We start from the raw sequence: 23,181 nt of genomic DNA, 5'->3' as shown, positions 1-23,181 counted from the left end.
GGACATGGTTCCATACAGATATATCCCATTACCTGGAAAGTCAAACTGCTAGCCTGCAAAATAGAATGCGTGTGTGAAAAGCCAAAAGGTTGGACGTGTGTGCTCCTCTGACCGTGGGGGAGAGGAATAGAAATGGTAAGGAAATCTACAAACGTTTCTCAGACTGAGCACACTGAACTTAAAAGGTGTCCTCTGTGTCCGATGAGACTGTCCAATGACACTTCGGGGCCGCAGACGGAAATTGATACAGTGATAAATGGGAACAGTGGTACACAAACAACACTGAAGAGTAAGCTGCGATGGCAGGTAGAGAGGAGTGTTGTGTCTGGAACTCTACCATCTGCATGCCGATGTGTTTGAACGTGGCTTTGTGCATGTCTGTGTGTAGATTGTGTGTGTGTGTGTGTTTATGTGTAGGCCATGTGTTTATGGTGCAACCGCGAGCAGCAGCATGCCGATTAATTGTGACTTGAAGGTTTTTAGAAAAGAATGGTTGCATATGATTTAACATGTATGAGTGTACGTGTGTATGTGCATGTGTATGGTTCCCCCACTGGGCTGCATGCTGGGAAGTTGGGCCTAGCTTACAGCGGTGAAGCATAACGCCACATCACAGAGAAAAACCTGTGCATGTGTGCTAGAGTGAGTTACAACACCATAGCATTCGACCCACAACACACACATACACAGCCCAGACACAACAGGCACACAGAGAGATATGTGCTGATGTGTGTCTGAGAGAGAGAGAGAGAGAGAGAGAGAGAGAGAGAGAGAGAGAGAGAGAGAGAGAGAGAGAGAGAGAGAGAGAGAGAGAGAGTGGCAAGGATAGAGCGAGAAAGTGAAGGAGAGAGATAGAAAGAGAAGGAGACAGATAAAAAACAGATAGAGGGACGTGTTGAGAACGAGAGAGAGACACAGAGGGATAGAACGAAGACAGAGGAAAGACACATGGAGAGAGACACAAAGGAAAAGAAAGAAAGGATTTAGTATTTAACACCCTTAAATGATTATGAAAATGCCTGATCTCCATGGCATCATCCCTGGGGACCTGCAGATACACAGCCACCATGAGTACCGTGGATGAAGGCTTCCAGCTACATCACAATCAACTAAACACAGCTCATGCTGAATGGAAAACAAAAACACCAAGGGATGGAATCCAACCAAGTTCATTTAGGAAACCTCCAACAGCTTAAACCCCGACGTCTGCTACAATCTTTTTCAATCAGGTTTCAGCTTGTTTCAAATGTTCTTCATCTGGAGAGAAATAAACGCTGTACCGGCCCTCATCCAGCCGGCATGCCGTGAAAAGTGTTATGTCAGGACTAACCCCATCAAGCTTGCGGATATTAGCCCAGTGTGGTGTTGCACTGCTGACTCTGAAGCTTCCTAAGACGATTTAACTGCAAAATTCTGCTCAACAAATGACAAATCTGCCAAAGAGCTAAAAGGAGTCTGGGTTGGAGAGAGTCTTGTGGATATTCACACACTCCATTGACTGTAGTATCAACTGTAGTGCCCCAGTACCAGCATTACAGGAGTACCAGCAATAACTCAGTGAACAGAACCGCAGAGAAACATGACCTGGAACTAGAACACCATCAGAAGTCCTTCGCACGGTCACAGAAAAAGTTAGTGGAACCATTTCAGTCAAGCTCACCTGACCCTCCAGCAAAACTGTAGTTGTAGTAAACTGTAGTTCTGGGAAGGAAAACCTAATAATGCTTTCCTCCTGGAATGTCCCATCTCACCACAGCGCCACACGTTTCAGAGGGTCATCTGACACCCAAGATGGGGTTCTCCATAGTGGGCACGCGCATAAGGAGGACCCCTGAGCAGGTGAGGAGAAGCAGGCAGATCTTCAGACGCACCATTAAGGCTGGTGGCGGGAGGCCCGCTGACACACAGATGTTCTCCACGGTACGCTGGCACATCCCCTTCCTCTCCTGACACGACAATCTAGTGCACCCTCTTGCACGCACACAAACACACACAACACTAAAACACACAAGAACCCACACCTCTGTGTCTCCTACACATCACTCCCACCCTGACAGGACAATCTACTGTAATGTGCACTCACTCACGCAAACACACACACACACACAAGGCCACACACACAAACATAAGTTTGTGCACACACACTCTGCAGGAATAATTTACTCTCACTGTTGGCCTGCCAAAGCTGCAGTCTGTTGGTTTTTATGTCTGTCAGCTGTGGAAACTAGTATACAGACCTTGCAGACAACAAGTAACCATTATACACATCCTAAACTGTAACTCAATCCAATCATAGTGTTGGTATAAAAAATGAGGTCTCCATTTATTGGTTGATTTTTTTTGACCGACTTCCTGATTCATCAATCCTGCTTCCACTGTGAACCAGTGACCTTGTTTGAGCGTATGGGGACTTCAGACCACCACCACAGGAGATAGCGACACTTCTCCAGGTTACAGTGATACCCTGGACCCCAATGGAAGCGCCTTCTTCTGGGACTTAAAGCACTGACCTTTTGTTGATATTTGGAGAGGCGCAGCGTCCGGTGTTATGGGTGTGTAGGAGTAAAACTTGGGGCCTGTCTGCTTAGCAAGGAGAGTTAAAGGTCACACATGAGGGTGAGGAGGGGTTTAAGGCTCAGGTCAGCCTCTTAGAACCTGCTCTGGAATATCAATCCCACAGTCTCCTCAGGTACAAACACGCTCATGCATTATAGATGAAACTGCAGAGAAGTCAACAGTCGGTGAATTGTGTTTGTGTGTACTGTCTGTGTGCACTGCCAAAGTGAGTGAGTGTGTGCGTGCTGTGGGAGTCTATATTTCAAAGACAGAGAAAGGCTAGGAGATGTGTTTGGCGTGACTTCAGAGTAACATGTGTAATGAGTGTATGGGAGATATTAGGATGTTTACAGACAGCTTGGCTGCAGAGGGTGAAGTCAGTGGGCTGTGTGCTCGCTCGTGAGCGGCATAGATACTTTATCTCAATGAATTCCATACAGTAGTCTTCAAGACAGCAAAGTGCTACAGTGAAAACATGATGAAACAAATAATTACACAATCGACAGTTCTACTATATAAACAAACAAATGTCTTGTTCAAAGGCTGAACTTTCCAAAAGACAATGAAGTTCAACTTAGATAAGTCGACCAAAAGGCTCAAAAACCCCCAAAGCTTTCTTACTTAATATGGTCTACGTTATGAGTAATGGTGCCCGAGCCCTTGTGAGGGATAATATTGTTCTTCTCAGGTAATTCCTGGGTGTTTAATGACTCGCTAATGGTCGGGGGCATACTGGTGGCGGAGCAGCCCTCTGTCTGTCTAAGAGCCATTAGAGGGACACCAGAGAGCACTGAAGCTCTGAAAAGCACAGTCAAGTTACACCAGCACTCCCTACAGTTCACACGCATGAAGAAAGACCAGGACAGAGGAGTGGAATACTTAGAAATGATCCCTGCTTGAGAACGTGCTGCTGTAGCGCATCTTCACTACAGTACCATAGAAGTGTGTAGAATGCATATTTGCAGGAGGCAGGAAGACTCTCTTTCAGAGTGCAGCGATCTGTTTTATAATTGCAAATCAAGCTTGGATGGGCAAAGTCTAATAGGGAGAGGATTACCTGCTACGTTGCGTGTCTCTGTGTGTTTGTGTGTGTTTAAACAAATGTGTACATCCTAATTGATGACATACCACAGCTAATTTACGCGTAATATCATTAGCACAGGTGTTTGCTTGAGAAGGTGCCGCTTGTAGTAACACTCAATACTGACATGGCAGCTTGGTTTGCTTTGTTAGCAACAACAAGCGTGGCTCAATAATGGACTGTGAGGTGGATTTATAGACTGAGGGACCGCATGCTAATAGCACACTAGTGGAAGTGCTAGGACATGACAATGGAGATAAGGATATGATCTTGTATGTATTCCACACTAGTATGATCATATACTAGGTTTAGTGTAGTGTAGTGTGTGTGTGTGTGTGTGTGTGTGTGTGGGGGGGTGTGTGTGTGTGTGTGTGTGTGTGTGTGCGTGGGTGTGTGTGTGTGTGTGTGTGTGTGTGTGTGTGTGTGTGAAGGTGTGTGTGAAGGTGTGTGGGGCACATGCACTAGTGCCAGGGGTTTAATTCATTCTCCAATGCGGGCAATGTGAGGCTTGCTTGGTATAGCTTCTCACTGTGCTGACTGTCAAAACACAATTATCATATTAATAGACTGCCTACAGCAATATGTGTGGGAAGAACATGTGTAATTACGGTTTCATATTCGGTCAGTGTTTAGCTTGAGATATCTTTACTTTAATCACATCTTCTCATTTACATACTCTGTTATGAGTCACTTGAGGTTTTATGTGATAAATAGAGTTCATATGTTCACAAAATAACCCGCGAGAAAAAGATAGATACTAGATAGACAGAGGACGAGATAAAGGTGTACCGGCATAACTATAGAGGGAGAGGCACGCTTAGAGGAGCCGGGTAGACAAAGTGAGAGAGTATATAGAGAGCTTGTAATTGCTGCGATCATCAAAATGACAAACTCTGGAGAGGCTAGGCAAAGCCTCCTGTGATTTAGCATCCCCCTGCCCGGCTCAGAGGCTAGTGCTGGGGGGAGATAAGCAGCAGTGGCAGTAGGTGGAGGGGGAGCAGGGAGAAGCTGCCTAGCTTGAGCTCAGCCCTGCTATGCTAACCGAGTGCCAGCCAAGCAGGCAACTTCTCTACAAGAGGGGATTCACCCCACGGTCCAGCTTAGCCTGCTGCTTTACCCCTCCTCTCCTGCTCTCCTGCAGAGAGCACATGCAGGGGGAAATAAATATTCATTCCCTTCCCTAGTGTCCGGCGTTAAACAGTTCTCCACAGAGATTTGTCTTTGAGCATCACCTCAAAGACCCTGTCGTTGCGATTTGATGATAGGGGGAAGTCGGAGCTAGAGCCAAATGTGTTTTCAATATTTCTCCGTGTATTTTTTACTCAGTGCTCCTACACTGGATGACAGTGATGGATGACGCCTGAGTATTGTCTTCAGTTTATGGTACTATAGTATATGGTAAACTACATCCCATAGTCCTGATGTCTTTAGGTTTTACTAAAACTAACCTCAGAAGGTTTGATAGTGACAGTATCAATATAACGTGCTCATGTTAAACACTGGTTTCAGTTGACATCATTAGCAACAAGCTCCTGTGTCACGCATGCAGGGAGACAGGCAGCAAGACAGGCAGGTAAGGAATGAAGCAAAAAAGGTTGGCAGGCAGGTAGACTGGCAGGAAGGGAAGCAGGCAGCTAAGCAATCAAAAAGGGAGGTAGACAGGCAAGCCACTACTGTACGATACAAAGCATTGTTTTGTACAAGAAAGTCTGGAGGGAGAAAGCTGATTTCCCTCAAACAGATGGAAAGAGACAAGCTATAAAGCCCTTACAGAAATCATTAAGCCAACCAATGCCCAGCAGAGCAATTTTAATTGTGTGGCGCTTTGCTGTAGGCACAGCATACCTGATCGCTGCTCTAACTAACAGCTTTCTGGAAAGACAAACAGGCCTCTTCTGCTGATGCTTACGGAGTGATTGGTGGGCTGTGGTGTCCGCCGGGAAGACAAGACAGAGCGAGGAAAGGCATCGAGGTACTTCGTAGTCCAGAAGAGGAGGGGGGGTGTGTGTGTGTGGGGGGGGGGAGTTGACTCCAGGAGAAGCATAGACACTGTGCAGCAGGAGAGCGTGCTCGCACCTGGCTAATGCTTTCATGGCTTTCTAATTGATGGCAAGACGGCGTCCGTGGACGGCGACGCTTGTCAATGCGCTGCCCTGCAGGGCTCTGCGCCCGCCGCGCGCCGACCTTCTGTGCTATGTGTAGGACGCGGCACTCCTTCATGGCGTTAATCTGCAGCCCTTCATCAGCAGCGCTCCCGGTACCGTGTTTAACGCTGATCAATCACCAGATAGGACCCGGGGGGAGGCCAAACGTGATCATACACACAAATGATAGAATTGCACTCGGGTGTCAACACAGCAGCCTGCCTACTCGAGCACGCTTGAATGCACACACGGTGGCCGAGTGCGTAAAGAGGAAACGCACGCACTCACACACACGTGCACACATGCTGACGTAGAGATGTACATGTGCCCACACATATGGGTGGCAAGACACACACTTTAGCCGTGTCATAGCATGAAAACGCACACACGTGAAACAAGGCACAGCCACACGTGTGGATCTATCCATGTGTGCCGGATGGATCATTCAAGGGCAGTATTACTAAGGCTTTAACACATATCTGTAGTCCACCCATGCAAAAGCACTAACTGCTAAGAAAGAGCTTGAAAGAAAAGTTTGACAGAGCTAACTGGCCTTGATATCCCTTCTTAGTGGATAGACATTTGATTCTGCTAAAAATGATACCCAGAGCCAACACTGGCATACACTGCTGGAAATTAATCCAAGTTAACAAGCTTTACTTTTAGCTGTGGTGTGCGCAAGCCAACTTTACTACAGGCGTCATGCCTCATAAAGCTGGAATACCAGGCACTCTAGAGTACCTGCTCCATGAACACCAGAGTACTGTACCTGCCCCAGGAACACCAGAGTACTGTACCTGCTCCATGAACACCAGAGTACTGTACCTGCCCAAGGAACACCAGAGTACCATTGATAGATACCAGCTCCTGGAAAAGAAGACTACTGCACCTTCTCCTACAGGAACAGCCAACCGATCCCTGCCCCTTTCAAATGTTAGAAATATTCCTCCACAGATCCTGAGCCATCACACTATTCTTAACATGTGCATTCAACTGCCCAGATCAGAACTTCCCTTTCCTATGACATATGAAAATCAATAGCTCCAACTCTACTCCCTGGCTCCAACTGACACACCAGAGGAATAGACCTGATCCTTCCGGCCCCTCCACCCACCAGTTGAACGTACTAAACATTTAATCCGGCTAAACGACTCTCTTAATAAACCCAAGAAGAGGTTCTGGTCCTCTGGGGGGGCAAACAAATGTTGTGCTTTGCACTAGCGATGATCGGAGGTGCCTAGCTCTGAGTGTGTATACATATTTATAAACACGCCTCATTATGCATTAGGAGAGTTGCCTGGGTTTTTACAAACTGCTCCCAACGAGCTGGATCTGCACACACCGTTTCACAGCCTTTTTGCATGCCGCCTTCTATCGTCAGTTAGCATTTGTACAGGCTGCTAATATGCCGGCACCACAACAACCACAGATACTACATACTGTAGTGAATACAAGAACAGACAGAATGTCGTTGAAGATGGTAAATGTACAGCCTGCTAAATATTTACTGAAGTTTGAATGAGTTTCAATGTGACTTACCTGCTAACTTTTGTGTGTATGTGTGAGTGTGAGTGAGTGTGTGAGTGAGCATGTGTGAGTCGGTTAGGGAACGAGTGGGAGTTTGTGTGTGTGTGTGTGCCCTACCTGTACTCCTCTTGAGTGAAGATTGGTATGCGGGATGGCTGCAGAACGGTAATCTCAACCAGGGTTGTGTTGAACTTCACTGGCTCCCCGTCATCATAGGCTATTACCACAAGCTGAGGCCAGGAGACACACACAGAGAGAGAGAGAGAGAGAGAGAGAGAGAGAGAGAGAGAGAGAGAGAGAGGGGGGGAGAGACAGATAGAGAGAGAGAGAGAGAGAGAGAGGGGGGGGAGAGACAGATAGAGAGAGAGAGAGAGAGAGAGAGATAGGGAGAGACACAGACCATTTTTTAATATCTAGAATCAAACAACTTTTCCTGGTTGCCAGGCTGCTACTGCAGAAGTGTTCAGCATGAGAATGAACCATGAAGGCTGAATCTATTGATCAGTATTCATTGACGGCCGAGGCAGGGGAGAGGGAAGAGAGAGAGAGAGAGAGAGAGAGAGAGAGAGAGAGTTATCCATGAGACCTAATATCCCTCAGCACCTGCTCCGTGTTTGCTACCATGGCTATGCTTTAGTGAGGTCACCTCAACTCAATCACATGACCTTCTGTGAGTGTGTGGAATGAAAAAGGGTCCTTTTGTGCCCTGCAAAATATGGGAAATCTAATAAGATGGAGTGTAAGACGAATGGGCAGAATGCTTTCATGACCACCTGGAGGAGGCCTTTTCCTTCCTTCAACATACTACGAAGCATTTCAAGCAGCACTCTGGCTGAAGGAGTGCATGCTTGTATTCCTATTAATACAGAATGTTAATCGATATTTCATAGCATGTGAGTCTTCTTATCATCATCATCGTCATCATAGTAGCCATCGTCATCCCTCACCTGAAAGGTGACACTGGGCTGCTCGTTGAGGTTGACCTTAGTGATGACCCTCCCTGACACCACCTCCACGTCGAAGATGCTCCCGCTGTAAGGGGATTGGTCCTGATCCACTCTGTAGCGCACAAAGCTGGCCGGCGTCCCCTGGACCACACAGAAACAAGATGGGTATTTTTAGACGGTTTTCTTCACCTCTGCACAGCTTAGGGATCAGTTTAGAATTGAGATTCTAAGCTGATCCCTGTCTAAAGTCTTGTCCGTTGACATTTAAAGAGCTTGGGGTTAGAAAATGAGAGTTCAAACATTTGGTGACTCATCCTAGTTGCTGTACATACCTCGAATCTGTCTACCAGTGTTCATCTCCACAGTCCTGTCGCTTTCTGAGAACCTCATCATCAGCTTAATTGCCTTGCATTACATTAGCTTCCAGCTACTCAAATATCCCTCCCACATCCACCTCCTACTAGAATCCTAATTCCTCAGTCAGCCCTACCAGCCAAGCTCAGCTCAGCCCAGCTCCACTTTCACAGAAGCTTGGAGTTGAATGACCTTTACTGTTATTCATAGTTCCTGATTGCTGCTTATCTCATCTCTCAACACTCTTATTTCAATTGAATCCCTTTGGAAATCCTACTGACCTGGTCAGAGAGGCCTGTGCCCAGTCTCTACTGAGCAGTCCCTGAGGGAAGGGTACCTATAGCTCTGTAGAGGCCCAATATAGACAACCCTGGATGTGACTGAACACCGATAAATTGAATTGCATTATGCAGTGAATTGACACTATATTGGAATCTACAATCTCTGCGAACATAAAGAAAACACCAAAGTAAAATTTCACTAGGCATGTTTACTTACAGTCATCCTGTCAAACTGGATATTCAGTTGAAAAGGGTTAACCAACTACGTTATAGGTTATGTAAGTTACTCAAGGCCAAGGCAAGATGGATTACATCACTGTGGCATTCAAACATCAGTAGATCTCTGGTCTGCTGCTCGTCAGTCAGTACGATTGTATGTACAGTACCTTTGATAACACAAAGAAAGGCAAAGCCTCGGGCTGTTCAGTCCAAAGTGTGTAAAGTCAAGAGGCCAAGCCATGAAGACAAGAATACATTAAGAACAAAGGTAGCTATTCACATCCCTTCCACTCCCCCCATCAACTTTACTATGTATCCATGTCTTTAACGCCTGCCCTTAACTTGAGTTTGGATATGGTACAGGGTCTTTCTTTTGACTGTATGTACATTAGCATTGGCTGCCTTTCATTCCCTGTATGTCTCTGTAGTGCTTTCAGGTTTATAGCACCTCTCATTTTCTGTCCTTCAGCTCACAGGCCATGAATGTTTGATGCTTACTGTTGGAGTAAACACACCAGGTCATTAACATTGCAAGGAAACCACCCAAAAAACGGGTAGATTTACCACTTTGAGATTCTTGGTAAGGAAGAAACAAATTTCTTTGGAGAAAAAACTGTCATCCATGAATTTCCATGACAACTTAGTTATGCTTTTTTAAAATATATATATATAAATTGATATATATATATATATATATATATATATATATATATATATATATATATATATATATATATATATATATATATATATATATATATATATATATAAATAAATATGGTTCTGCCTGTATTTAGTGTAAAAACAGACAGGCCATGAATTAAAGAGAAGTTTACAAGCTCAGTAAGACGATGCATGTTGTTAGAGCAAGAGAGACAGTAAGGGCAAGAAAGAGAAATAGCGAGGGAGAGCAAAAGAAAGAAAGGGGATCTGACTATATCATGAGAGAACAGGAAAGCAGAGACTCGGACATCCTCATTTGACGCTGACATTGCACTCACGCTGCACACTGTCATCTCTACTGAAATAACTAGGACACCGACGTCTAATTCTACCTCCCCCTGCACCCCCCCCCCCCCACACACACACACACACCTGTACTGTTACTGTACAGAAGGCAACCTTGAACCTCAGCAGCTTGACCTGTGGAGGTGGAGATGATTCATCAGAACCCTACCGTAACCTTGAGCTAACACTAAAAACAGTGTACCGGTCACATAGATCGGTAGGGTTCTGATGAATCATCTCCACCTCCACAGGTGGCCTGCAGGTGGCCTGCAGTAAGGCATCACCCAAGTCTTGGTCTGAGATGATAGATTAGGGAAGGTAATCAATAAAGCCTCGGAAAGGAAGATCTTAGAGAGAAGGTAAGCGGAAGTTCAATACATCTACCGGCTGCCTGAATGCACTAGCGTTTTTTGTTTTTTTTCTACCCCATTGATGAACGCCTTTCAGAAACCTCGAAAAAATGACTAAAAACACCTCAGGAATAGATTTCCATCTCAAGTAACCACAGAAGCAAAGCTCCAAGTTCTGTCTTGAGCTCCTTGCCTTTGTCTCCATGGTGATCCTCCCTTCAGAACCTGGTGGGGATTGACATTTAAATAAGAGGTTTGTACAGTATAGCCTGATGAATGTGTTTTAGTTTGAGTCCATACTAAAATAATAATAATATAGAATAATTCCTTACCCCGGAACAGTTCACAGTGGTGAAAAAAAGTATGAGAGGACAGGGGTGACCTACTGTATGTGCAAAGATGAGCACACTGTTGGGCTGAGTCACTTTCATGGACGGTTATTTTTATATCCTTTTATCACTAAAGGCACACAACATTCAAAGACAAATGGTGGGGGATGTATTAGGTACATAAACAACTAATGGATTTGTGTATTGCAGTGAGCTTTCCAGTGTGTGTGTGTGTGTGTGCGTGCGCGGGTATTTGTACGTGTGTTTGTTTGTGTGTGACAAGTCTCCGATGCAGCACACAGAAGTGCCCGTGACAGGCATCCTGTCAATAAAGCACTTTGAGCTCCCAAAGCCAGGTCAATAAGAGACTGGTTTATCCAGGCACTGGTCTGTGGTCTAATCCCTGTGTGTCTGTCAAACTAGTCTCCAGAGCCAGTCAGTTTGTCATGTAAATACCACCCAGTGGGTGAGTGTGTCCCCTTTTCACACACCAATCATCAAGTAGCATAATCTACCCTTCATGACTGCACGTAACCACACAAGACTATAGCTGCACTTAGCAAAATCTAGGAACTGAAAACCAACGCGCAAGATAGATAGAGGGAGACCTCCAGCGCACACAAATGTGCTGTTTTACAGAGCCTCCTACACCCTGGAAGGTCCAGAATGTCTTCAAGTATAGTCCAGCGGAACGTTGCAGAACACAGTTGATCCCACCGCAGGAGATCAGACGTGGAATGGTACAGAATGCAAACCACTCATCCATGGCCTCTCCACCACATTTTAACTCAATCTTCTGCCAAGCACAGGACTGCAAGGCTCATTGAACACTGCTGAGTACTCTTTATGAAGCCAAAACAACTACTGTCTGAAAACAAAAAGTAAAGTGGAAGGCATGAGAGCATACAGAACGCTGACTCACTGAAGCCCTATAAAATATTAAGGTGGGCCATGCTGCCAATGAAAGCATGATGCGCATTGGCATGGGGCTGATAAGGCCCATATTTTTGGGACAATAAAACCTTGTTCCCCACAATTTATGACCTCCCCAACCTGTCTGCGGTGTATTCTAATGGCCGTGCTGCTCTATTGATGAAGTCGAATTGCAGTGTGCAACCCAAGAACCAAAAAAACATGATAATTTCCCTTGGCTCGGCACGTCCTTGTTTTTGGGGGCCACTGTGGAATCATTTCAGAGAGCGGCGGGGGTTCAAAAGACTGGTGGCGTCCTGTGTAATTTTCCTGGTTGGCAGTCAACTAAACTAAAACAGCCCGGAGAGCCTGGAGGACAGACAGCCTAGGTGGACCGTCTCCAGTGAGGACTGACAGAGGGAGAGCCCTTTCTGAGAATCGAGCTCCTCATTCAACAAACTCGACGTGCGTAATTGCTGTAGAGGCAGGAAACCATGGGAACCGTGACCGTACGAAGAGTGAAGACAAAATGAACCTTATGACGACTGTAGATCTATTCCTGGGTAACCTCTCTCCAGCGACAGGACTATCTACTCGGGCCGAGGGGAAAGGGAGAGAGAGAGGCTGATGTGTGTGTCTGGTCGTGATCATGATCTAACGGACCACTCCACAACAGCTACGGTTGGGAGACCATCTCCTGCCTGCTGTTGTCTCACAAGCTCCGTAAAAAAAAAAAGCATTTAATCACTTTGTCTCAGTGACCAGAGTGAATCCCTGGGTATTTGCTCTCCCCGGTCACTCTGCGTTCCCCCTTTGGACAGCGTACTCACAGGGGGGTCCTGGTCCTCTGCGAACACGGTGGCGATGACTGTGCCCTTCTGTGCATTGGGGGCCACGAGGCCCTTGTAAAGCTCCTTGCTGAACACGGGGGAGAAGTCATTCACGTCCTGGGAAGAGGATGGAAGAAGTGACATTAACACAGGCATGGATCGTAGACACAACAAGATTTGCAAGGTTAATGCACGAGGTCAAGTCTGGAGGGTAGGACGGCCTGCTGACTGTTTCGAACTTGGCGGGGAGGGGGACCAGAAGAGGAAGTAGAGGGAGATCTGGATCGGCCTGTCAGAGTCAAATGGAATCTGATTTCTCTTTTTATTCTCACTCCCTGCTACTGCTGTCTGAATACTTCATGGTTCATATTGGAAATGTGACTTCTATGCACCTGCAGTTTGTCTGATTTCCTTTGCTTGCGAGTGTAATTATATAAAATGTAATTTTGTCATGTCCTTTCCTTCTCTTCACGTCTCCCTGCTCCTGTGCTCTAGAAAGAGCAATAACAGCAAAGAGAGTAACATGTCCAATGCTTTTAATCACTGACCGACTGTTCAATGAGCTCTCAGAATCCTGTTGTTCAATTAAACCCATGTCCCTGAAAATGAAGACGAGATGAGCTCTGATCTTGACATTCTTCCAAGACGGGAGCTGGAAAGTAGTGAGAACAAACAACCTGTCTTCACTAACACGCATGCACACACGCGCGCACACACGCGCGCACACATACTATCAAACACTGTATAGTCCGCCATGCCTTTCAGAGGTGTTATACAACAGAGAGAAAGTTTGAGGTCTAATTTGAAACCGCATCCCCACAGGTACAACATCTATCACTGCGAGGCTATGCTCGACAACAACCTCAAAACCCCAAAAAACTGGAGGAAACACAAAAGGCTTCAGAAACGCATAGCAGGGCTTCAATAAGGACAGAGGAGGGGGGAGGGAGACAGGAGGGAAGGGGAGTCATCAGATCTCTTCAATCTGCAGCCCAGAGAAGCCAGCTTGAATCCATTAGGCCCAGCCTAATACACGTACGCCATATCAAATACCGTCACCCAGGTCTGATAGAGCCAGAGCTGCCGTTCCTTATCCTATCACACAGTGCTGCTTTGTGACAACAAGCAATTGGCATCAAAGCCTGTCCTTATCAATGGGCAAACTCCCCTCCAGTATGGCTGGACAGGCAGGGCGGTGGAGCCCAGGCCTCTCTCAACAACAAGCTACTGGCTAACAGTGAAAAACTCTTCACCCATAGATTTGTCGCTACAACAACACGACACACATATGCAAACGCATGCACAAGCAACCCCACACACACACACGCACACACACGCACACACACACACACACTGACTGCGCCAGAGCAGGAGGCGTCTAATTCTTTCATTTGGATTCAGCTGCTAATCTCCTGAAAGGTTGGGAAAGGATCGCATGCTCCCTAAAAATCCACACCAAATTGCAGTGACAAAGCTAATGAGTCATCGAGACCTGGAATAGCGCCGTGACAAACAAAGAGGATATATCCATCAGCCTGTCTTTGTGATGTGAAGGCTATGCAGGCAGGCACGCAAGTTAGGATCCAAGTTTCTTGGGAAAATTGTTTGTTTTTTTCTTTCAGCTTTGACAGACACCAGACTCAAAGCAGTCATTCCATTAAGTGTGTCACATCATTAAAGAAAACAGGATCGGAAAGACTCCTGGAATTTATCCCATATAATCAATGTGGCTGAATACGGCTGTGGCCACCACGACACACATTCAATCCAGCTGGGAGGATCTCTACTCTACCAACACGTGATGCTGTATGTGAACATGGCAGATATCCACAGCACAGCATGCTACGTACTTAAGATCAGTGTGCCGTTCAAATGGTTTTCGTGTCTACCCTGTACCGTGGGTACTGTGGCAACATTGCTCTGGGCAGTGTTGTTCCCTACCACACAATGTCCTCCCAGGAGAGGAACCAGGGTTACAGAGAGAGGCTGTTCAGAGTGGTTACTCATCCCAACCAGAGGAGGAGACTTCCTGGTTACCACGTGCACACTCTGCCCTCTGAATGCGGTTCAGGTGGCAGTGTCAGAATGCAGAGCTACGAGTGCTCTCAGTGTGGCGTTGACTATGTTCAAAGTGTGAGAGTTCTGAAATGTAGAGCACACTGTAGCTAGGGAGTCCCATTTCTTTCATTTCAGCACGGGGCTCACCGCTCTCTACCGGCACGGTTTGGGTGATACAAACCACAGGAGAAGAAACAGGGAGCATAGTGTGACTGAAAGCCAGCTACATAGCCAGCCAGCCAGTCGTTCAAGTCAGTCATTAAGACAGCCAGTCAGCCAGCCAGTCACAGTCTGCCAGTCAGCCAGCCAGCTAGTTGTGCAGCCAGCCAGCCAGTCAGTCACTAAGTCTGCCAGTCAGCCAGCGAGTCAGTCAGTCACTAAGTCTGCCAGCCAGTCAGCCAGCCAGCTAGTCGGCTAGCCAGTCAGCCAGCCATTCAGTCATTAAGTCTGCCAGTCAGCCAGCCAGCTAGTTGGCCAGCCAGCCAGCCAATCAGGTACTCTTACGCGGATGCGGACGGTGACTGTGGCCTGGCCTGGGGGCATGATCCCCCCCACGTCCACGGCCTCCACCTGGAAGGTGATGTTGGCCCCCAGACCCATGTTGGCCAGGTCCTCAAAGTCCAGGGTCTGCAGAACGGACAACACCCCCGTCAGCGGGTTCAAGGAGAAGAGCTGTCTGGCTGACTCTGTCTTGATCCGGTACGTGACGTTGGAGAACAGGTCCGCGTCCACCGCCTGGGAGGAAAAAGGGGGGAGGGGGGGGGGGGGGGGGGGGGCGTGAGAGAGACGAGTACGGGAATGAGCTCGCTGAAAAAAGGATGATTTCATTTCTACCTTCGATGAATACAGATTTTTCCATTTTTTTCTCTTTCATACAAAGCTGTGACTTGTTTCATCGTAAATGTGGATCACGTGAGTCACGGGGAAATCATTTAGTTGTTCGGTTTCTCTTCAGTGATAATGCTCTCTGCATAATGTCAGGACATCACTATGCAGTACACACACATGAGTGCATACATCCACACACACCCTTGATTAGAAGTGATATTCAACTGGCAACAGAATAAATACAAGCCAAGGCAGTTCTGTCAAAGCTGTCAGTGAGTGTGTGAGAAGCTTTCAGGTGGAAGCCTTTGAAGTGGGGATGCACAGAGAATCACATTATACCCAGAAATAAAAAAGATAAAGTACATTTATGAATAAATGAGGAGGATAAAAAGGGGCAAAGTCCCTCTGGAGGAGAGAGGCTGGAAGGCTGGTTTCATCAGCCAGAGAAGGCTGCCTGTCGCTGCAATCTCACTCCAGGTGTTTCCCACCCCCGTGCCATCCGTGTGGAGGAGTCGTAGTCGAGGAGATTAGCGTTGTCACAGTGATATTGTCACTCACTCATCCTCTACCCCCCGCATTTCTACATCCACCCACCCCCCCACCCCTTTTCCTGGCATCTTCCCTACTCCTCTGTGAGTGAGATGTCACTCACAATATGCTGGCAATTGCTCCCCTCCCCCCCCACATTCAGTCTTCCACTACCTCTTGCTGGGGTATTCCCATGGCGTCCCCTCCTCAGCGCAAACAACATGAGCGCAGAGGTTTAACACTGCCATGGTTTAATCCAAGTCAGAACTTTCCGGAAAATTTCAAGGCGCTCCAGGTTTGTGGAGCATTACATTAGCGTTTGTCGTGAGGCAAAAAGGAGAAATGATACTTTCTAACCCTTCACAGCGCTGTGGAGACACTAGCTTTTAGTCATACTTCATCACAGGCCAGTGACACCTAGAGAGTTCAAACATGGCCGGATCGTCTGATAGGTAAAAATGGTTTTACCCTCCATTGCGTGTGTTAAAAGCTGAAATCCTGGAAGCGTATGACAGTTTAAATGGAGGGCCAAATCACCTGAGAGCTCCATACTCTTTGAAGTTAAAGGATGTTAAAGGGTGCGTTTAATACAGCAGCTGTTTGAAGCCCCTGATGCCCCATTGCTGGGTTGAGGGAGAGAAGAGAGAGGAAAAGAGAGAGAGAGAGAGAGAGAGAGAGAGAGAGTAAGAAAGATAAAGAGAGATCCTTTAATAATCACTCCACGACTCACCTATCCACATCAACTTGGACTTTTACAACAGTCGTTTTTTTTTCTTACAATTCCTGCTCACATTATAACTATTATTTAGCAGGCAAGCCAAATAGTGAGGTTAGGGTTGGGGTTAGGCCTGAAAGTTTGGTGAGAAACTTAGTATGGAGGACCTCCAAGCAACCACATTCCATCCATTTCATCTGAAATACAAACCTGCTATAAAAGACTGTCATTTCATACAGCGTACAATTAATCTTTTAATACCACCATCCTACATCTGCGACACAGGAAACCCAACTGTCACCTGTAATGCACAGACACACACACAAACACACACTCACAGAGAGGCGTATGACGAAGGTGCCCACGGGGCTGTTCTCGGGGACGCTGGCTACGTAGCTCTGCTCGGAGAAGGCTGGACTGTTGTCGTCGATGTCCGTGATGCGGACGGCGAGGGTGAGGGTGGTCCGCCGGGGGTCCACGGCCCCGTCCGACGCCTCCACCACCAGGTTGTACTGACTCTGCAGCTCGCGGTCCAGACGCACCGCCGTGTAGATGCTGCCGTTGGCCGTGATGGTGAACAGGCCCGGGTGGTTGACGATCCGGTAGCGCACCTGTCCGTTGGCCCCCGCGTCCGGGTCTGTCGCCTGGGGCGAAGAGAGTGGGAGGACAGGGGGGGGGAACAGGGGAGATACAGAGGTGTTAAAGGCATACAATGAGCCACAATGTGGGACTTTGCTGTCGTTTCCCACATATGTTATATTGGTTGTTGAGTGTACTTGTTGAGCGCTCACGCACAACGACACGTCGCACTGAAGTAAGCTGTGCTCCTTCATCTATCCCTGACTCGACAGCCCCTTCACACAATGGCGCATGCCAGCACGCACAAAGACGCTTGGAAGGCCTTCAGCTAAAAAACGACAAGGCTGACGCAGCTCTCATACGTTCAAGCACAGCCTTCGAGTCCGCTTCTTTTCCGGCTCACATTGAGATCAGTGGCTTTGTCACTGACTCATGACTAATCATTTGAGAGTTCAAAAGGCCAGAAGCCTTTTTCCTGCTAACTCTGCATTTCATCAAAGGGAAACCACCATATGCCAGATCGAGTTCTGAACACACCCCCTTCAATCTATGCTGAGCTGTGAGTGAGGAGGCTAACATCCAGGCAGAGGTGAAGAGGCTTATGTAGCGAGTTGTTGAACTATTATGACATCCCCGGTGAATATGAGAGGTCTTTGGTATGCAAGGTGTGTGTGTGTGTATGTGTTTGACATTCTAATGGGTCTAGAAATGTTGCTGCTAATTCCTCCCTGACACGGGGGGGGGGGGGGTGATGTGGTGTTGACTGTGGGAAGGGGGAGGCTGGCGTGAGGATAGAGGGAAGCCTTTGATTTTGGGACACACTCTCCCTTTCTCTTTGAGGCAGGACACACTGGGTACTCGACCACAGCCAGGCAGGGACTGAGCTTTACAAAGAGAATTAAATAAAAGAGAGAGCAGGAGAGGGGCGAGAGGGAGGGAAGGAAGTAAGGGAATTCAGACGAGGGTTGGCCCCAATTGGTTTTACGCTGGGCGCTGGACAAATGTTCAGACCCAAGGCTAAAGTTTGAGGCCCGATGCTGAGGATCTGGACCACGAGGAACGAACAGCGTGTCGATATGAGCAAATGAAGCACAACGTCTTTTTGCAATGGAAGTACAATCCTCACATTCACTGCTCTTGGCTTTATAAAAAAAAGTAACTCAATCCACTTTAAATCATATTTAATGGATAAAGTGTGAAAATGATGGTTGCTTCCTGTGGATAGTGGACACACGCATAGCTCCACACACACAGGCACCTTTCTGTGCTGCCAGCTTTGCCAATGGCTGTTTTACTGCACTTAAGCAAGGAGAACGCTCACCTACTCTCAAATCAATTAAATGTTCATTAAAATGGCCACATAAAACACCTGAATAGTGTCAAAACTTTATTGAACCGTCTTGTTCATTCTTGCCTAATCAGACACTGAAACTCTGGTATGGTTACTAGTTGTGGTGGCACTCAATTGTGCATAACTGTACAATTGTCTACACTTTGGTAAAACTCAGTGGATTTTGAGCCCATCAAGAGGTTGGTAGTTCAAATCTCCTCCTCAACATCGTTTTGGATAAAAGCATCTACTAAGTGAATACATTGTTCTCTTCACAAAGAAAGGGAGCAGGCTGGCGCTATCTTTCCATGACATCCTTTGAAGTGCCGAGTAACCAAGAGAAATAACCAAGAGAAACATTTTAATTTGATTTTCTCCGAAGGCCACAATGTACTGTAACCATTCAAACAGAAGAGTGTGGGAGATGGCTTTGTGAAGTCTTGGAGACGAGATACTAATCCTGTTAGCCTGTTCCCTTGCTCTTCAGGCTTGCCTTATTAGCCACAATAGTCCATGCAGCTCCAATGCGTTATCTGAAGTGCATGCTAATCAATTAGCTCTGTGGTCGTTACCATGTGCATGGCTAGATTACAGGCCTCCTGGTGTGAATGTACAGGCGGGATCCACTCATTATGCAAATGGTTTCCCAAACATATGTAGAGGGTGACCCATCGGCGCTGCTAACAACATTGACTGAATGAGTCCTATCTGTAGGGAATGAGAGCATCGGAACAGGTTGCTTAGCAGTGCTCACCAGGTTAGAATGATAATGGAGAACAATTTAGTTATTGAGCTCCTTGAGCAACTGTTTTACGCAAAAGCAAGCTCACTTTTCTATCATCTACCTACAGCTGGTGAGTGATGTGCTGCGTTAAGGTAGTACATAGTTGGTCTGCTCCCCTTCCAATGGTACTACATATCTGTTACCAGTTCAGGAATAAACTGTAATTATTCAGTCATTAAAACACTCAACTGCGAGACTACCTCCCACACATTAGGGTTGTAATATCTTTAGAGAGATAACTATCTGTGTGTCAAACTGTATTACAACTGAGTGGTAATAGACATGTGAGATCTTCAAAGCCCTACATTGGGCCCGTTGCAGATCTGTTGTGTTACGACTGATGAGAACACCAGCTGGGATGATGCAACTCAATGACACACAGCGGCTACCCAGTGATGAAGATGGGGTGGGATGAATGGGCCCCCATCTCCCATTAACTGTCTAGAGCAGTGGTTCCTAACCCTGGTCCCCAGGGCACCCCTGTCCTGCATGTTTTAGATGTTTCCCTGCTCCAACACACCTGATTCAAATGAATTGGTCTTTATCCAGCTCTGCAGAAGCCTGCTTATGACCATTCATTTGAATCAGGTGTGTTGGATCAGGGAAACATTTCAAACATGCAGGACAGGGGTGTCCTGAGGACCAGGGTTGAGAACCACTGGTCTAGAGGATGGGATCCCTGGTTTGCTTCTCTGTTCAGACTGATCTGTTATGGTGGAGTAGGGCGGGGTTGAATGGGTTGAGGGGTGGGGGGTGTTGGAAGAAGTCAGCAGGAATCCGTTGTTGGAACTGTTCACAGACAGATTTGGGCTATTTACAAGCAAAGGAAATGTACCTGGGCAAGGATATAGAGAAAGCGGAATGAATGACCCATATATACAAATATATTCCACAAAGATCTTAAGGGGCAAATCTATAGCTTTTTCATTCATTCTTTATTTCGGAAAATAAACGTTCCTGCTCTTACCTCAGAACACAAATGGAGGGAATCGAGGTGAACAATTTGAAGTTGTTTTCAGCCCAGCAGCCACAGACTAGAGTGGTCACATGACCTCAGTTACAGATCCCATTGATCTGTATACTTTGGCTAATTAACCCGCCCGGTTCTTGCCTCTTTACAGTTGTTGCTTTTTATTACCAGTTCTATATATGTGATTTAATTACGATGAATGTGGAGATTCATCAGCAAAAAAATGTTTTCCCTCATATAACAAGGAAAGACACTTAAAAATGGAACCAAAACAAACAGTGCTCTCCTACTCCCTGGTGAGCGCCCCCCCCCCACACACACACACACACACACACAAACACTGCGGATGAGCATTGTTCCATGATTATTCCTCTGACACACCCCAGCCCAATTAATCTAAAACAGTAATTAGAAAAGCCTGGCTGCTCGATGGAGCTGAAACACGACAGCCATGAGGAACAGCACTTTGGGTGACAAGCCAAATCAGCCAAATTATATGAAGTGTGTTGGAATAATTTCTGAGTGGGTAGTGGGGGACAGCTTTGAGCCTGGCGTATGGCTGAGGTCATGTTACGGACAAGAGTAACCAGGTCATAGATCTAGGTCAAGGTGGGAACTGGCAAGTGGAGTTGGTTGTCAACAAGTAGATATACTGTAAGTACAAATGATGGGGAAACAGACAAACGACTTAAAACCGGTCAATATGTATGTGTATCCATGTGTAAGAGGATGGCCAGGGCGGGCATTGCATGGGTCGTTTCTTACCCTGACTTGACCTACGAAGATGTTGGCCTTCTCCTCTGACACGGTAAGGTTGGTGGGCAATGCAGGGTCAAACTGAGGGTCGTTATCGTTCACGTCCGTTACCACGATGCTGACTGTAGTTGTGGAGGTCTGGGAAGGAACACAGGATACAAACACTGAACTCACAAATGGAGTAGTAGTACGAAACGTACTAAGTTTCTCTGTCTGCTGGGATGCAGAAGCAGTCTGAATACACCAGCATTTGATTTGTTGAATAATATAACGTTTTGAGGGAAATACATTGAAATGTTAATTACATTGAAAGTATAAATATTTGGGATTAGTGATGAGCGGAGCAAAAAAAAAACATCAGCTTATGAAATGTTGCTCCAAACAAGCCTTGCTGAAGAATGCAGAGATGACATTGACATTCTGTTATACACTCGCAAAATGAGTTTAGACAGATATCCAAATGCATTCTCACAGAACCATTAATCAAATAACAATTCCACTGCATAACATGTTTTACCCAGCTCTAAGACACAGTACCGAGAAACATTTAACATCCACACCATAAATAATTGGAAATTGTGGAACTGAATCTGACACAAAACTGTTTTTCATACTAACAACAATCATTGTGTCTGCTATTGTTTACCATAACGTACAATATGATATCCAGTCGGTTCAAGTAATTACAACATTCCAATGGGATTCTTTAGCTCCAGTTTATCAATTAGCCATATCCTCTAAAGACAATCCAGGATATGAAAGCTTCTCAAACAGTCGGAGAAGCTTTTCATGCTCCTAGTGATCATCTTGACTTGGAGTCAGCGTTCACCCATACACTGCCGTTAACCTTCTAACAATGACACCAGTACACAGCCCTCGGAGGCCCTAGGATAAATCATCGGTAAGAACAGCTGAATATGCACATTCCGTAATCCCACAGTGCACTGGGGCAAAGACAGGCGTACACAGTGGTGCAAAATGGCCTCCTTGGGGATAGTGGTTTGAAGTCGTGGGCTTGGTTCATGAGGTGTTTCTGAGGCGTAGGACAGACAGGGAAATGACATGGTGAATGTCACCTTCATCTCTCCTTCTCCAGGGGACGCCTTTGCCTTCCTCGTCGTTATTTCTCTCTCTTCTCTCATTTTCTGTGACGCACATAATTGCTTCTTTCACAGATGGAGCGACTTATCCTGGCCCTGACCCTGTCCAATGTCATCCCACTTGATCTGTCTTTCCGATAGTGCTCGGCATGCCACATATTAAAAACAGCACAATAGGTAAATGAAGGAATAAAGCCAACTCCGTGGTTGCTGCAGTGTTTCCCATCATCCTCTTACTTCTCTCTCTCTCTCTCTCTCTCTCTCTCTCTCTCTCTCTCTCTCTCTCTCTCTCTTTCTCTCTCTCTCTCCTCTCTCGCCTCTCACAAGACACTGAGATGGTGAGTGTTCTGCATCTCCTGAAGCCAATTAGATCCCTGGGTGGCGTGGGTGCTATCAAAGCCTGGCATCTCGCTGTGGCAACGCTGCAGGTCTACGGCCATAAGGCGGATGTTGATTAATGAGCTTCCATTATTTATTTATCAGAGAAAAGACATGTCTGTGATCTCCCCTCTTCTGTGTGGCTGGCATTGCCACCGTCATCTCAAAGAGTGCAAAGACACGGCCAGGGCAGCGAACCGTAGCCTTTAAAGTGACAACTCCGCTGGGAGCTGTGTGTGTGTGTGTGTGTGCTGTAGCTGGGGGATGGGTCACATAGAAGTCATTTGTGAACACCTTCACCTCAGAGAGGTTTATTGAACTTCCCTGTACATCTGTTCAGCTACTACCCCCGATCTGGTGACTGGTTTTACTGAAATTGCCTGCTGTATTGGATTTCATAAAATGTTCCAATTCTCATAAGAATGCTGATCACGGATGGAACACATCCATTTATATAAAAAAGTACGCTTACTAATTTAATTGATTTAACTATATTAATTTTCGCAATTGAAAATAGTTCAAATCCAACTTGTATGGAGGGAAAACAACTCAGCAAGCAAGACAACACAGGAATATATATATATACATATATATCATTAATTTTTGTTGAGTATAGA

General features: G+C 46.4%; 1 protein-coding gene across 1 annotated transcript in view; it reads right to left on the bottom strand.

Annotated features, from left to right (window-relative positions):
* LOC146268280 (protocadherin-15-like) overlaps positions 1 to 23,181 on the bottom strand; it is a 106,196-nt gene that overhangs the window by 29,724 nt on the left and 53,291 nt on the right. The window contains exons 19-24 of the mRNA XM_084709441.1: positions 21,096 to 21,224; positions 17,006 to 17,311; positions 15,101 to 15,331; positions 12,539 to 12,655; positions 8,256 to 8,396; positions 7,426 to 7,538 (exon numbers count right to left, since the gene is read on the bottom strand). Of these exons, the coding sequence (XP_084565567.1) occupies positions 7,426 to 7,538; positions 8,256 to 8,396; positions 12,539 to 12,655; positions 15,101 to 15,331; positions 17,006 to 17,311; positions 21,096 to 21,224 (1,037 nt within the window). The remainder of the gene's footprint in view (positions 1 to 7,425; positions 7,539 to 8,255; positions 8,397 to 12,538; positions 12,656 to 15,100; positions 15,332 to 17,005; positions 17,312 to 21,095; positions 21,225 to 23,181) is intronic.

The sequence above is a fragment of the Hypomesus nipponensis genome, chromosome 11 (assembly GCF_054491055.1).
Source record: "Hypomesus nipponensis isolate SF chromosome 11, ASM5449105v1, whole genome shotgun sequence".
Taxonomy (NCBI): domain Eukaryota; kingdom Metazoa; phylum Chordata; class Actinopteri; order Osmeriformes; family Osmeridae; genus Hypomesus; species Hypomesus nipponensis.
Note: the sequence above shows the minus strand (reverse complement) of the source record. Positions and strands in the feature narration are given on the sequence as shown.